This window comes from Spermophilus citellus (genome assembly GCF_964194105.1).
Source record: "Spermophilus citellus genome assembly, chromosome: 12".
In the NCBI taxonomy this organism is placed as follows: domain Eukaryota; kingdom Metazoa; phylum Chordata; class Mammalia; order Rodentia; family Sciuridae; genus Spermophilus; species Spermophilus citellus.
Genome location: NC_138198.1, coordinates 80,111,519 through 80,127,032, shown reverse-complemented (window position 1 = coordinate 80,127,032; position 15,514 = coordinate 80,111,519). Strand labels below are relative to the sequence as shown.

At 39.3% G+C, this 15,514-nt stretch overlaps 1 protein-coding gene across 11 annotated transcripts in view; it reads right to left on the bottom strand.

The window, feature by feature from the left end:
• ENOSF1 (enolase superfamily member 1) overlaps positions 1-5,381 on the bottom strand; it is a 34,811-nt gene extending 29,430 nt beyond the window's left edge. For 2 of the 11 annotated variants that reach the window (XM_081263172.1, XM_081263168.1), the window contains exons 1-2: positions 4,998-5,203; positions 755-863 (exon numbers count right to left, since the gene is read on the bottom strand). In XM_081263172.1, coding sequence (XP_081119298.1) covers positions 755-863; positions 4,998-5,081 — 193 coding nt within the window. In that variant the 5' untranslated portion in view covers positions 5,082-5,203. Of the gene's footprint in view, positions 1-754; positions 864-4,997 lie in introns of those variants that run through there. The other 9 variants (XM_081263176.1, XM_081263175.1, XM_081263177.1 and 6 more) reach the window with 9 other exon arrangements.
• Between the last annotated feature and the right edge of the window lie 10,133 nt (positions 5,382-15,514).

Genomic DNA, 15,514 nt, shown 5'->3' with positions numbered 1-15,514 from the left:
TTTGCCCTATCATGATTTGGCTTCAGCCTCTAATGATCCACTGAAAATAATCTGGCAAAGGTCACTTTTTGTACTTCTTGAATTTTATAGCATGTGCATGTATGCATACAAAAAAGTGGCATTTAAATGTTCTAGAGAACAAGTGCTTTAGGAAGTAGCTGAATAGCTCTCTGGGCCTGCTTCCTTATCTCTAAAAAAGTGAGGGGACTCAACATTGTCTCTAAGATCTTGGCCAGCTAAGAAAGGTTACGTTATGTTCAGTGCCTTCAGTTTAGGAAAATGGGGGAGGGGAGAAGAATCACTTAAACATGGCTCAATATGCCCCACAAAGAACTGGCCCCTCAAAGCAACTTTGTGTAAAATATTTTGAAAACTAGGTAGACTCACAGTGCACACCACAATAAACCTTGCTGTGTGAACTTACATCTGCTCCCTCCACCACCCTTGGTCACTTTCCTAGTATAGGTCCTCAAAGATCTACAGAAGCCAAGAATTAAGAGCAGATGAATAGCATTCTGGTAGTCACCATTCAATACAGAGAAACAGATCCAGAGTCAAGGGTTTTCCCACAGTCTATAGATGGCTGTAAGAGGAGAGGCCAAATGCTGCACCTTTTAATTTCTCCCAGCAAAATAAGTATTATTTTTAATCCCTTTGAGAAGTGTAAATACAGAAAAAAAAAAAAAAAAGGTCAGAACTGGAGTCTAAGTGAAAAACGAAGCATTCTAGAATCTCAAGAGAATCATCAACTCACCAACTTCAGTGCCTTTTCCCAGAGTGAAGGTAATTCCATATCCCTTGAGTCCATCTCCCGCATCAGTCTCTAGGACAACATAGGCAGCCGAGTAGTCAGGGTCTGTATGCTGCAGGAAAGGTGACCCATACCCCCCAAATGCAAATGTAAGAAACCCAGAAATAACCATGACAATGACACCTGAAACAAAAAATGCAATAAGGGACATGCCAAGAAGAGATCCAATCTGCTGGAAGAGTTGACGCACCCCAAAGAAAATGCAGGAGATCTGAAGGGACCAAAGGAAAGTCCTGAATGGTTCATATCCGTTCAACAAATACAATGTATATTTTTTTCCTTTGGTGCTGGGGATAGAATACAGGTCCTGGAGCATGCTAAAGCATACCCTGTACCACTGAGCTACACCTCTAGCCCCAGATGTACACATTTTTTAATGCCAATTTGCAATATCAAAAAATTGGTGTTCAGCTGGGTGTGGTGATGCATGCCTGTAATCCCAGTGGCTCGGGAGGCTGAGGCAGAAAGATCGTAGGTCAGCCTCAGCAACTTGGCAAGGCTCTGAGTAACTTAATGAGACCCTGTCTCAAAATTAAAAAAAAAAAAAAAAAAAGGTTAAATAAAGGGCTGGAGACATGGCTCAGTGGTTGTGTGCCCTTGGGTTCAATGCCAGGTACAAGAAAAAAAAAAAAGGTCATCTGCTCAATTTCATATTATTATCATTGGCATTACCGTTATTGTCATTTGTGGTGCTGGTGATCAAACCCAGGGCTTCATACATGCTACCAAAGTGCTCTACCACTGTGCAATGTCTCCAGGTCTCAGTTCAATTTTAAACCCAAGAATTTCCAATCACAGCTCACTGAACAGAGTTATGTTGGCAAGTAGCTTAAAATTGAACAAGCCAAGGTTTCAGAAAGCTCTTACATAAAACTGGACTGATCTTCACTGCAATAGTTTATAGCAAGGATGATAAATATAACAGTGCAAGTTCAGAGACCACTGGCAGAGAAAGAAGTAAAGCTTCAAGACAAATTAACCCATTTTATTGTTGTTGTTTTCTATTGTTTTTATTTTTTTATGGTACTGGGGATTGAACCAGGGGTGTTTTATCTCTGAACTACATACCCAGCCCTTTTATTCTTTTATTTTGAGACAAAGTCTCACTAAGTCACCAAAGCTAGTCTTGAATTTGCAATTGATCCTCCTGCCTCGGCCTCCCAAGTCACTGGGATTACAAGTGGGTGCCATCAAGCCTGGCTAGAGAAGAGTCTTTTTTTTTTTTTTTTTTTTTTAAGAGAGAGAGAGAGAGAGAGAGAGAGAGAGAATTTTTTAATATTTATTTTCTAGTTTTCGGTGAACACAACATCTTTGTTTGTATGTGGTGCTGGGGATCGAACCAGGGCCGCGCGCATGCCAGGCAAGTGCGCTACCGCTTGAGCCACATCCCCAGCCCCAAGAGTCTTAATGGGAATGTGCAGTGAGATGGGAAAGCCTTGGAGAGGGAAGAAGGGGGCCAGTGCAGGAAGAAGGAGTAGTCAGAAAGGCTGAGAATGGGAGCTAGACAGATTCACAAGGAAGAGACAGCAGATGGTATGAAATGCATGGAGCATAAAGGTCACTGGAAGGAGAAAAAAACTGAAGGCAATTCCAAGAGAAGGAAGGAAAGAGTAGTCAATTTCAGATTAAGAAGGAAGGAGATGTAAAGGATAAGGCAACAGACCTAGAGAAGGAAGTTTGGGGATGAGAGGAAGAAACCAAAGGGAGCTAGAAAGGTATGAGGATCAAATTCAGACTCTTCTAAAGGGAAAGCTCTGTCCATGTGGGATGGAAGAGAACCAAAGGAAATAAGGAAGTACTGAAGGACAAAGGGATATAAGTGGGAACCTTGAGAATAAATAAGGGAAGGAGAATGGATTAGCTTTGGAGCAGGACACGATAAAGAATAAAGGGAAAGAGGAGAAGGGGTTGGTTTGGAGACAGGTGTGCAGAGATGGGGCCAAGCGTATGACTGTCTTCAGTCTTCTCAGTGATGCAGTAGGCAACATCTTCTACCTGCTGGGAGGACAGGACTAGGGATTAAGGGAGCTCACAGACAAGGAGCAAATAAGAGGGAAAATACTTCAAGGAGGTGGCCAGTGGGCAGCTGAGCTGAGATGCGAGCTCACAGCTGTGGGGCTCTCTGGGTGCTTGATGAGTGTTGGGAAGCAAGAAATTAGTAAATACATGCAGGCTGAGTGCTCCATGTTTCCAATGAGGGCAGAAAGAAATGATCAGGAACTTCTGCTTTAACAGATTTTGAAGAGAGTTTCAGGACTTCTTTATAAAAATATCAGACTTCTCATCAGGAAGTTTTGCTCTGCTAAATGCTGAAAAGAAGCTGAAGTGCTGAGTTCAGCATGGCCAGAGGGCAAATGAAGCAATCACGGTGGAGAACTGCAAAGCAGCGTGTTCTGCTAAACACTTGAGAGTCAGCACATAACATACACTCTATCTCCTGAGGAGAAATGCTTATGTGTTTATGAAATTGCAATACAGGTATCAGATAATTTTTCCTCACCTAGGGGTCATACACCACTCAGTCCCAGAAACAAATGCTATTTCTTAAACCCTCCTATAATAAAATAGTTTATCATAACACTTCACAAATTCAAAGCTCAGGGCTAGGTCAGAGTTCTTTCTGCTTTCAGTTTCCTCTTATGTAAATAGTAATTATAGCCAATTCTTATTGAGGACCTTCTCTCTGTCAGCTCTTTTCAGGTATCTCATTTTACATGCATGAAGTAGACACCACTGTATTCATTTTATAGATGAGAAAGCCTAGGCTTAGAATGTGTGGTTTACCCACAGCTGTCAAGCTTCAGAGGGGCAAATGCAGTAGCACTCAATTAAGTGTTTGCACTTTTACAAATCAGTAAAATTTCAAATATTTATTTGGAGGTCCACAAAGGATCATCAAGTGGATTTACAAAAAGTCATTTATCATAATATCATTTGTGAAAGGACTTGTAGGAATTTTGAAAAGCAGTAAGATGCTAATGCCAGAATAAGGGATACTTTTTTTGCATTGAATAACATTATTTAGCATGATTTGAGAGGACTATTAGAAAATTCTTTTACAAAGAATTTCAGGTTCATAAAGAGCAGAGAAAATGTAAAGAACACCAATCTGCCATCTACCCAGCTTGGAAAGTAAAACATCACAGTGTGATGTCCTTGGGTACCGTTCCTCACCCCATTTCCTCTTCATCCCTACAAGGAAACGTTTTTCCTAATTTTGGTTATTTCTTACTTTGGGGAAAGTTTCTTTACATTCCCTACATATGGAGTCAACTTTTTCTAGTATGGCCATCTCACCAGAGGAGCAAAGTGGATCCAGTGGGGCACAGTCCCTGTGAAGACCCTTCTCAGAGGCTGAGGATGTACTCAGAGGTAGAGTGCTTGCCTAGTATGCCACAAGTCCCAGAGATGGATTCCCAACACTGAAGAAAGAGGAAAAATCCCCCAAACAAAATCCTGCTCAGAACCTTTATATTTAGGAACACCACTAGAGACAGCTGGGAGGTGGGGGCGCTGGGATAGGGAGAGGGGTCCCTCTGACATTCTCATTAAGGGGAAAAAGCCCTTCAATATTTTGCATAACTCCTTACAGTGACAAAACCTTCCTAACCAAGTTTCTAAGTACAGTAATTTCATGAGTGTTCTCCTATGTGACTCGAGTTTTTTTTCGGTGCTTAGTTTCTCATTCCAACGGTGACCTCTTCGTTTCATAGTCCCAAAAGGCACAGAGAAGTTTGGGCCTTCTCCAAGCCACACAGCAAAGTTGTGGCAGGGGCAGGATCACCACTCCAGACTCCCAGCACCAGACTTCCTGGTCTCTGTCATTTCAAATCCTATCAAGTTCTCCGCGGGGAAGCGGTCAGCACTGTTTTCTCGGGTTTCCTTGGTGGGGACCCTACAAAACTCTTCTGCACTTATTGCATAATAAGCACTCTCCCCTTTCCAGGAAAACGTGAATCAAAAAAGTAAAACCAAGACATTTCAAACGCAGGCAAATAAAATACGATAAATAAGGGGAAAAAATAAACCGGAAAGGTGGAGAGTTTCTGGCTGCTTCCTCAGAGATCTAAAAAGCGTCCACCTTCCCCGCGCTTCCAGTTCCCACTGTACCGAAGCCAGGTAAAGCCCGCGACTCGCGGGCCTGGGTGTTGTCCCGGCGGCGCCTGGGGTGGTCCGTCACGCTTACCATGGCGTCTGAGCCGTGGCCCCCGAGCGACGTGGGGAAGCGCACGTCCCGGACCGAGAGGCGGGAGATCCTGCCGCGCGCCATGTTGCCGGCGCCAGAGAGCCGTCAGCTGCGGTCCCGACGCCCAGAGCCGCAGAGGAGCGGCGGGGCGGGGCAGCCTCGCGGAGGGGCGAGCGCTGATTGGTCGCCCGTGGGGGTGGGGGAGCGGCCGCGCACGTGGACTTGGCCTCGCGGGCGCTGCAAGTTCAGCTCCCCCGGATTCGCCCGCTTTTCTCGGAGTTTGCGGTTCAGGCTGGCCCGCGCGGCCTACGCGAGGGTTCCCTCCCAGTCTAGATGGCCCCTGGGGGAGAAGGAGGTGCGTGTCCCACTGGCAGCCCGGCGCAAACCTGCCCCGCCTGGACTGGAAGGGAAGGGACTTGCCAGGAGCCGCGCCCGAGAGGGAGAAACCAAGTTCGACCTGGAAGCAGGTGTGGGCCAGTGGCTCGGCCCCGCTCCAGACGGACGTCCCCAGGAGGATAGTGGACTAGAAAATTCTATTTATTTATATGTGGTGCTGAGGATCGAACCCAGGGCCTTGAATGGGTGCTCTACCGCTCAGCCATATAACCCCAGTCCCCCTAGATCTCTTTAAACGCTCTCAGTCTTTTTGCCACCGGACAAATTAGAAGTTAGTAGGGATTACTTACTCCATTTACAGCTAGTGAAAGAAAGGCACCTGGTATTGGTTGTAAATATATATTGCCAACTCCAGGGCAGCTACTTAAAAAAGTGGGAAAGAAAAGTATAACTGGTATGTTAAGAGAGAGAATACAATCATGTAAAATCCTCAGTTCACCAAGGGCGGGAAAAGAATGGAAAGCAAAAATAGGAACAAAGAACAAAGAAACGAATAAAAATAGTGACAAATGTAGTAGATATTAATAAAAACTGAATATAAGTGGTCTACATGCACCAATTAAAAGACAGAAATGGCTATGTTAAAACAAATATAGATTACAAGTAAATGGTCTGTGTCCCCCCACCATGTTGAAATTTACTGATATGACAGTATTAAGACATGGGATTAGGAGGTTGTTAAAATCATGAGGGCTCTGCCTTCATGAGTAGAATTAGTAACCTTGTAAAAGGATGGGAGGGAATAGCATTCACCGCTTCTTCCTTGTGAGGGCACAGTGTTCAAGAAGCTATCTTGGAAATAGACCCGGTCGTCCTCTCCAGATACCAAACTGACTAGTGCTTTTGTCTTGGATTTCCTAGCTCCCAGAACTGTGAGGAGATAAATTGTGTTCTTTGTAAATTATCCAATGTATGATATTTTGTAATAGCAACATAAACAGACTGAGACAGGTAGACAAAAAAAACCATATTGGGCTGTGGCTCAGTGGTTCAGTGGTAGCACCACTTGCCTGGCATGTGTGAGGCACTGGGTTCGATTCTCAGCACCACATATAAATAAATAAATAAATAAAGGTCTATCAAAAAATTTAAAAAAAACATTAAAAAATTTAAAAAGTTACACCATATTAACTCTAATCAAAAGAAAGCAAGTAAGGCTATATTAATTTCAGTTGGAGTAGACTTCAAAGCAAAGAAAGATAGTCAAGGATAAAGCTTGAGGCCAGCCTCTGCAATTTAGAGACACCCTGTCTCAAAATAATAAAAAGGGATGGGGATATAGCACAGTGGTAAAATGGTCCTGGATTTAATCCCTAATCCCTAAAAATAAAATTAAACACTCCAACAATGAATAAAAAGAATTACAGACCCCAACCAAGTAGGCTTTATTCCAGGTGTGCAAGGCTAGTTCAATACTGGAAATCAATCCATCATTCAACAGGTTAAAGAAAAAAAATCATGTGACAATAAATGTAGAATAAGCATTTGACAAATCTAATTTGACACTCATTCATAACAAAAACTCAGTAAACTAGGATTAGAGGTGAACTTCCATAAGTTGATATGGAATATCTACAAAAGCTCCGATAGCTAAAATCATATTTAGTGTTGAGAAGTTTTACCACCAAGATCAGGAAGGAGCAAGGCAAAAATGTCCCCTCTCATCGCTGCTTTCCAGCATAGTACTGGAAGACCTAGATAATCTAATAAGACATAAAAAGGAAATAGCAGGTATATGTGTTGGGAAGGAAGAAATAGAACTGTCTTTGTTCCACTGATGATGATTATCTATAGAAAAATTTGAGTCAAAAAACTACTGGAACTAATAAATGATTATAACAGTTTGCTCATATAAAGTTCACATATAAAAGTCACTTTCTTATACACTTGTCCCAATGAACAAATGGAATGTGAAATCAAATACAACACAATTTACATTAGCACCTGAAAATTGAAATATGGAATCCTCTGTATTCTGCCTATTTATCCCTCCCTCTCTGCTAACCCCTGGCAACCACTGAACTTTGTCTTTTGTTATGTCTTTTCCAGGTCATATGGTCGAACATCCAGTACCTAGTCTCTTTCAGATTCGCTTCTTTCCTTAGTAATATATATCTGCATTCACTCTGTATTTGTTCCTGGCTTAATATTTCTCTTCTTTGATTTTTAATTTTTTTTTTGGTGGTTGGGATTCAACAAAGGCCCTTATGCAGGCTAAATGTGCATTCTGCCACTGAGCTATATTCCTGGTCCACTCATTTTTTTAACACTGATTAATAATTATCTGGATGTACAATGGTTTATCCATTCACCTACTGAAGGACATTGTGGTTGCTTCCAAGATTTGGTAATTATGAATAATGATACTACTTTAATCTGAACATGTACCTTCCAAAATTCAGATGTTGAAACTTAATGGCCAATGTGATGACCCCCAGAGGTGGAGCCTCTAAGAGGTGATGAAGGTAATGAGGGCTCCTCTCTCATGAATGCAATTAAGGCTCTTAACAAAGAGGTTTCATGCAGCATTTGGCTGTCATACCTTTCTGCCTTTCACCATGTGGGAACACAGCCCTCCTCCCCTCTGGAGCATGCAGCAACAAAGCACCATCAGGGAAGCAGTGAGCAGCCCTCATCAATGCTTTGGTCTTGGACTCTCAGCTTTTAAAACTGTGAGGAAGTACATTTTTGTTCTTTATAAATTACCCAGTCTGTGGTATTTTGTTATAGCCTCACAAATGGACTAGTACAACTGCTGTAAAAATTCATGTGTCTGTGTTTGTGTGGATGAATATACATTTTCAACTCATTTGGGCTTCTCAGTATTCACCAAGAAGCAGGATTTTTAGAGTACATGGAAAAAGTATGTTTCATTTGCAAGAAACCACCAAACTGTCAACTTGATTCTACCATTTTATATCCCATAAGCAATGAATGAAAATTCCTGTTGCTTTACATCTTCACCATCATTTGGTTGTATTAGTGTTTGGGGTTTTGGCCATTCCAATAGATGTGTAGTGGTAACTTGTTTTATATTTCTCTGATCAGATATGTAGTGAAGCATTTTTTGCTATGCTTACCTATCATCTGTATATCTTCTTTAGTGAGCTATCTATTAAGGTCTTTGGCCATTTCTTAATATGGTTGTTTTCTTCTTGTTGAATTTTAAGAGTTCTTTGTATATTTTGAATAACAAGCCTTTTATTAGATATGTCTTTTGCAAATATTTTCTCCAAGTCAATGGCTTGTCTTTTTGTTCTCTTGGCAGTGTTTTTTACAGAACAGAGATTTTACATTTTAATGTCATATATGGTTACAAATCCATAGAAAGTACAACACTAAAACTGAATCCTAACGTAAACTGTGGAAAACACCAGAGGAGGGACATCTCCTCATTTTAAAAAAGAGGTTAGAAGACAATACTTTCAGGGATCATTTCTACAGTTTGTTTCTAGAGAAATTTGAATGTGTAGAGTATGGGAAATGACAAGAAAGAGATGAAGTGTCCTTTCCTGAGTGTGAAGCTGGCCCTTGCTTTATTCCAGCTGCTATTTGCCACTGCTGACCATTGTTCTCCCTTTGGGGGAATAACAGGAAGAGGACACCATCTGAGTGGTTTCTGTTATGATTTTGGTAAAAAGAAAAAAACAAAGTAAAAAGAAGTTAGTATATTACCCTGATACTAAAACAAAGGTTACAAAAAAAGCTACTAGAACTAATATTACGTTTAACAAGTTCACAAGATACAGGGTCTATTTATTTAGGGTTAGGGATTGAACTTAGGGCTTTTCCAATTTATATTTGATACACTAGTTATCAAGAATTGGAAATTAAAATAAGAACTTAATACATCAAGTCAGGTGTGGTGGGGTGTGTCTGCTGTTCTAGCTACTTGAGGGTCGGAGATAGAAGGATCACTTGAGTTCAAGGAGTTCAAGGCTAGCCTGGGCAACGTATTGAGACCCTGTCTTAAAAACAAAATCAAAACAGACAAAAACCAATACCTCTTACAAGTGCATAAAAAGTATGAAATACTTGGGACAAATTTAATAAAAAAAATATGCAAGATCTGTATACTGAAAACTTAAAAAAATTGCTGAGCAAAAAGAAGACCTAAACATGTGGAGAAATTTCATATTATTGGAAAATTCAGTATAGATTTGATGATATGATGCAATGTAATTGAATCTCCAGAAGGATTTTTGTTTGTTTTGGTGGTACTGGGGATTGAACTCTGGGGCTCAGGCATGATGGGCAGGCCCTCTACCACTGATCTATATCCTCATCCCCTACCCAGGAGGGGCTTTAAACAAAGGTTGACATTTTAGTTAATTCTGAAATGTATATGGACAAAAATATGTGTGGAAATTTAAATAGCCAGTTTTCAAGAGGAACAAAGCTGAAGAACTTAAGCTATTTGATTTCAAGACTTACATGAAAAAATTTCTAAAAATGGAATACAAACTAAATCTAAGAGTTAAAATGATAAGACTTGTAGAGAAAGCATAAGAGAAAATCTGTGAATTTTTGTAATCCACTTTTTTTTTTTTTTGGTACTGGGGATTGATCCCAGGTGCACTCAACCACTGAGCCACATCCCCAGCCCTATTTTGTATTTTATTTAGAGACAGGGTCTCACTGAGTTGCTTAGCACCTCACTTTTGCTGAGACTGGCTTTGAACTCTTGATCCTCCTGCATCAGCCTCCTGATGCACCACAGCGCCCCATTAAGCCACATTTTCTTTTCAATATTTTTTTGTAGTGCGAGCCATAACCCCAGCCCCAAGCCATATTTTCTTATGATACAAAAAGCATAACAGGAAAAATATGATAAATTAGACTTCATCAAAATTGTTTTCTTGTGTAAAAGTCAGAGTAAAATCAAGCTGCAGATTGGGATAAAAAGATTTGTAAAACATAATGTGACGAAGGACTTGTATCCAGAATGCTGAAATGACAACTCACTACCAAAAAATGGGTAAAATGTTTTAGAGATACCCCATCAAAAAAGATACATGAATTTGGGCTGGGGTTGTGGCTCAGTGGTAGAGCACTTGCCTAGCACCTGTGAGGCACTGGGTTCAGTCCTCAGCACTGCATGTAAATGAATAAATAAAATAAAGGTCCATCCAACAACTAATAGAAATATTTTTTTAAAAAGATACATGAATTCAAAATATGCTTAAGACTCTTAATATGTTAATCATTAGGGAAATTCACACTAAAACCACCATAACAATACTATATCTACCAGAATGGTAACAATTAAAATGGCTAGCAAAAGCAGGTATTGACAAGCATGGGCTGTCATACATTGCTGATAGGAGTACAAAATGGCAGACTCTTCAGAACACAGGTTGGCAGTTTCTTAGAAAAGTTAAAGTTAATTGTACCATACAACTTGGTAATCTTACTCCAAAGCATTCAAGAGAATTTAAAGCCTACATTTACAGTAAAAACTTACACTTGGATATCCATAGCAGCTTTATTCATGATAGCCTTAAACTGGTGAAACATTCACCAAGCATATGGATGAACCTCGAAAGTATTATGCTAAGTGAAAGACATCAGACATAGTGATTACATATTATTCCATTTGTATCCATAGTGACAAAGTACTCAGTGGTTGCCAGGGTTCAGAGGTGAATGGAGAAGACTCTAAAGTGACATGATGGAATTTTCTGGTATGACAGAAATGTTTTATATCACAATTGAATGGTAGTGGTTTTGTGACTGAAATATTTGTCAACTTATCTAAATGTGCACTTAAAATGATAAGTTTGGGGCTGGGGTTATGGCTCAGCAGTAGAGCGCTCGCCTCCCACATGCAAGGTCCTGGGTTCAGTCCTCAGCACCATATAAAAACAAAAGTTATAAAAATGGTAAATTTTATCATATATAAATTAAAAAAAAAAATTTTAAAGTTCTCTTAAGGATCCCTCAACCTCTTTGAATTTGCTGATTCTAAGTTTGAAATCTCTGGAATTGCACTTGAAGAATTTCCTCTTGTATTTTCTTAATACCCTTTTTTTTTTTTTTTTTTTTTTTAGGTTCTGGGGATTGAACCTAGGGTTACTTTACCACTAAGGCACATCCTCAGCCCTTTTTGAGACAGTGTGTAACTAAGTTGCTGAGGCTGGCTTTTTGATCTTTCTGCCTCAGCCTCCTGGCAAGCCATTCCAGGCAAGCATCACTGCACCTGGCTTGTATTTTCTCTGGACTAGGTTTCTTTAGGCTCTAAGAGTTTCTCAAAATTTCTACCAGGCTGGTTCTACCCTTTTTTTTTTTTTTTTTAAGAGAGAGTGAGAGAGGAGAGTGAGAGAGGAGAGAGAGAGAGAGAGAGAGAGAGAGAGAGAGAGAGAGAGAATATTTTTAATATTTTATTTTTTAGTTCTCGGGGACACAACATCTTTGTTGGTATGTGGTGCCAGGCGAGCGCGCTACCGCTTGAGCCACATCTCCAGCCCTACCCTTTTGTAATTTCTAGCAAGTTAAGGACTACAGAAATAACCAATTATTACAGTTCAGATATGAAATGTCCTCCAAAGGCTCATGTGTTGAAAGTTTGGTTCCCATTCTACTACAGTGGTGGGACTTTTCAGAAGTGATTGGATCACAAGAGCGCTAATCCCATCAATAGACTAATCCATAACTGAATGGACTACTGGGAGGTGGTGGAACCTGTAGGAGTGGGACATAGTTGAACAGAATGGATCCTTGGGAGTGTGCCCTTGTGTTCTACATCTTTGCCCCAGTCCCTTCCTCCCTCTGCTCCCTGTCTGTCATTGAGGTGAGCAGCTTTGCTCCAGCATACCCTCTTTACCATGATGTTCTGCTTCACCGTAAGCCCACAGAGATGGGGCCAACAACTGTGGACTGAATCTCTGAAACCATGTGCAAAAATACATCTTTCCTTAAAATTGTTTTTCTTAGGTATTTTGTCACAGCAATGGAAAGCTAATATATTAACCAAATCTACAAACTAGAATTTTGGTCATTTCCAGGAACTTAGGAGACATAAAGGCATATATTCACTTGCCATCTAGTTCCATAGTATATTCCCTAGTTTTAAGAGACTAAAGCTTCCTTGAAAATAGTACAATTATTAGTAAATGGAATTTGATAATCTTTAAGGAACACGTCACTTTAAATATTTTTATTAGGATCACTGTCAATCATTTTGGCTGCCAACTTTTACCTCTTATTTCTACCATCCCTCTTATCAAAAATTGTCTAGAGGCACTTTTTTCCTTTGCATTTTCTAAGTCCTCCAGCTTCCTCAAATTAACTTGACCTTTAAGGTTTAAGTGAAGCTCTTCCATGTATGAGTGTTATCCAGTGTCCCATCAAGGATCTCTGAAAAGTACTTAATGAATTTATTTTTCTCATACTCAATCAGCTTTTCTCTTTGCTGAATTGTTTATTTCTTCACTGCTTTTAAACTAGGGCATGAAATCTACCCTTTCTTGTACTTAGTAATTCCGTTCCTGACCCATAGCTTGTGTACCCAATTTGAAGGAAGGAGTAAGGAAGACCCAGCATGCACCTTAAAATTGAATATTCAGCATCTCTTTCTTAGAGATCTGGGGCCCATTTTTTTTTTTTTTTTTACCAATTTTAAGGGGCCCATTCTTGCAAATAATTTTTACACACCAAGATATATTTTTTCTTTTTATACCATTTCCTTTTCTTATCACCTTTACTTCCTATTCCTATTGTTTTCATCCATGAATTGAATAATTCATTCATTCTTTAATTGGAGTGGTACAGCTAATCAAATACTCTAATGGAGTTTTACCAGATTAAAAAATACATAAACGTAATTGAAAAATACTTTTTTGCTATTGTACTGAAAAATTTGCTGTTTTGTTTAAATTGCCACTTTTATAAAAATTGAGTTTTCTATTTTCTACTGATACCTGTGACAAACACCAGTCACGGATTGACTGGAATAGATGGCACACTCAAACTAAGGTAAATCAAAGATATTTATAAAGAGGTGGGCAGAATAGGGGAACAAGGACTCATGCAGTAAGTGTAGTTAGTAGCAAAAACACTGTCAGATACAGAACTGTAGCTACCAGTCTCCAAAAGGAGACTGTATGGGGGAGGATGTATTGAGAGGAATCTTCAGCATTCCAAAAGGAGACTGTATGGGGGAGGATGTATTGAGAGGAATCTTCGGCATCAGCCCAAATTTACAGGAAGGGAACCAGAGGAATAAATACCTTGACCTTTCTTTCTGGTTTCCTCTTACCTTCCTCTTGTTGACTTGGCACAACAGGAATCCAGAGAGCAAGGAAATAGCCTAATAAGTACTGATCAGCCTTCCAGAAGTAGGGCAGTCCAAATGGTGAGGGAAAATGGATGAATTTGACACACGTTGCAAATTTTTTCCCTTGCTTTTGGTACAGGGGATTGAACCCTGGGGCACTTTTTACCACTGAGCTACATCCCATCTTTTCTTATTTTGAGATAAAGTTGTTGAAAGTCTCACTAAACTGCTGAGGTTGGCTTTGAACTTGTCATCCTTCTACCTGAGCCTCTGGTTGCTTATTTTAATCATGAGTATACCTTTCTCTACTAATAATTTGAAACAGGACTATGGTTGCCAGTGACAAAAACTCAACTTGATGAAAACAAAACAAAACAAAACAAAAAAAGAGGAGAGTATATACTCTGGAGGAAGGGCAGAGAGGAGCTGATTTTTGAGGAAATAAATACTATTGGGCCTTATGCACTGTCTCTGCATGTTGGTTTCTTTTGTAACAAGATAGGGATCTGGCTTTAGAGCAATGTGGTCAGACACTGGATGAGATTCTTCTTCTAATTCCTGAAAGAAAACTTGTAGGACTTAACTATAAGTGAAGATTCACATAAATGGGTTGGAAAGACTGAGCTGGAAGAGGCCAATTCTTATTAAACTAGTTTATAAACAATGCAATCCCAACCAATATCTCACCTGAATTTTTTTGGAATGTGAATAAATGAAGTCTATGCTTTATCAAGAATTTATCAGGATACCAAGATTAGGAAAAAAAAAAAAAAAGAAAAATGAATACAAAAGGGAAGCTGCCTTACTGATTATTCAAATATACTACCCAGTGAAAGTAATTAGAGGTTATGTGAATGGCAGAAATATTAAGTTAATTTGATAAAACAGATGTTGTAAATATGTATATATTCAAGGAAGGAACTCAAATGAGGTGTGAATAGATGAACCAATAGATTGGTGCTGGAAAAATTAATTATATGGGAAAAAGTTGTTAGATCATAAAGACACATTTTAAACTTAAATAACTTCCACAAGAATTGAAATTTGAAAAACAAAATCATAAATTATAATATAAATGACATGAACATTTAATTTGGGGTGGATTAAGTGTTTTCTAGCATAATAAATAGCTTTGACAACATACAAATGTACAACTTAAATGTCAGAAAGTACATGTAAAATTAAAAGGCAAACAGCAAACTAGAAAACATCCTTAAGCTGAGGAACTATTACATATTACAAAAATAATGAATGTTTACTGAAGGAAGCATGTGTGCTGATTTAATGTTAGTTTTTGAAAATCAGGAAAAAGGTCAATAACAATTTTAGATGACATGATAGTAATGGTAATTAACACAATTACAATACTGAAAAAACATAAATGCATTTGATTGGCCAGTTACAATTATATAATTTTATTTTTGTTAAACCTGTAATAAAATAATTGCAAAACACACATGAATATACAGATTTTACATTTTTAGAAAATTAAGACCTTTACTGGTCAAAAGTGGTCATTCTGTATCCTTCACATAGGTTGTGAATAGCTTCACTCAAATTACTTAACATTTTTCTATGTAATACACTAACTGGGAATTGAATCCAGAGGTGCTTTACCACTGAGTTACATTCCCCAGCCCTTTTTATTTTTTATTTTGAGAAGGGATTTTGCTCTAAGTTGCTGAGGCTGGTCTTGAACGTGCAATCCTCCTGCCTCAGCCCCCTAGGGTTGGTGGGATTTACAGGTGTTCCCCATGCTGGTACAATTTTAAAACAAGAAAATATTTGTAAAAATGTCACTCACCTGACATGGAAAACTAACCACATAGAATAGGTTCAGTAGTAT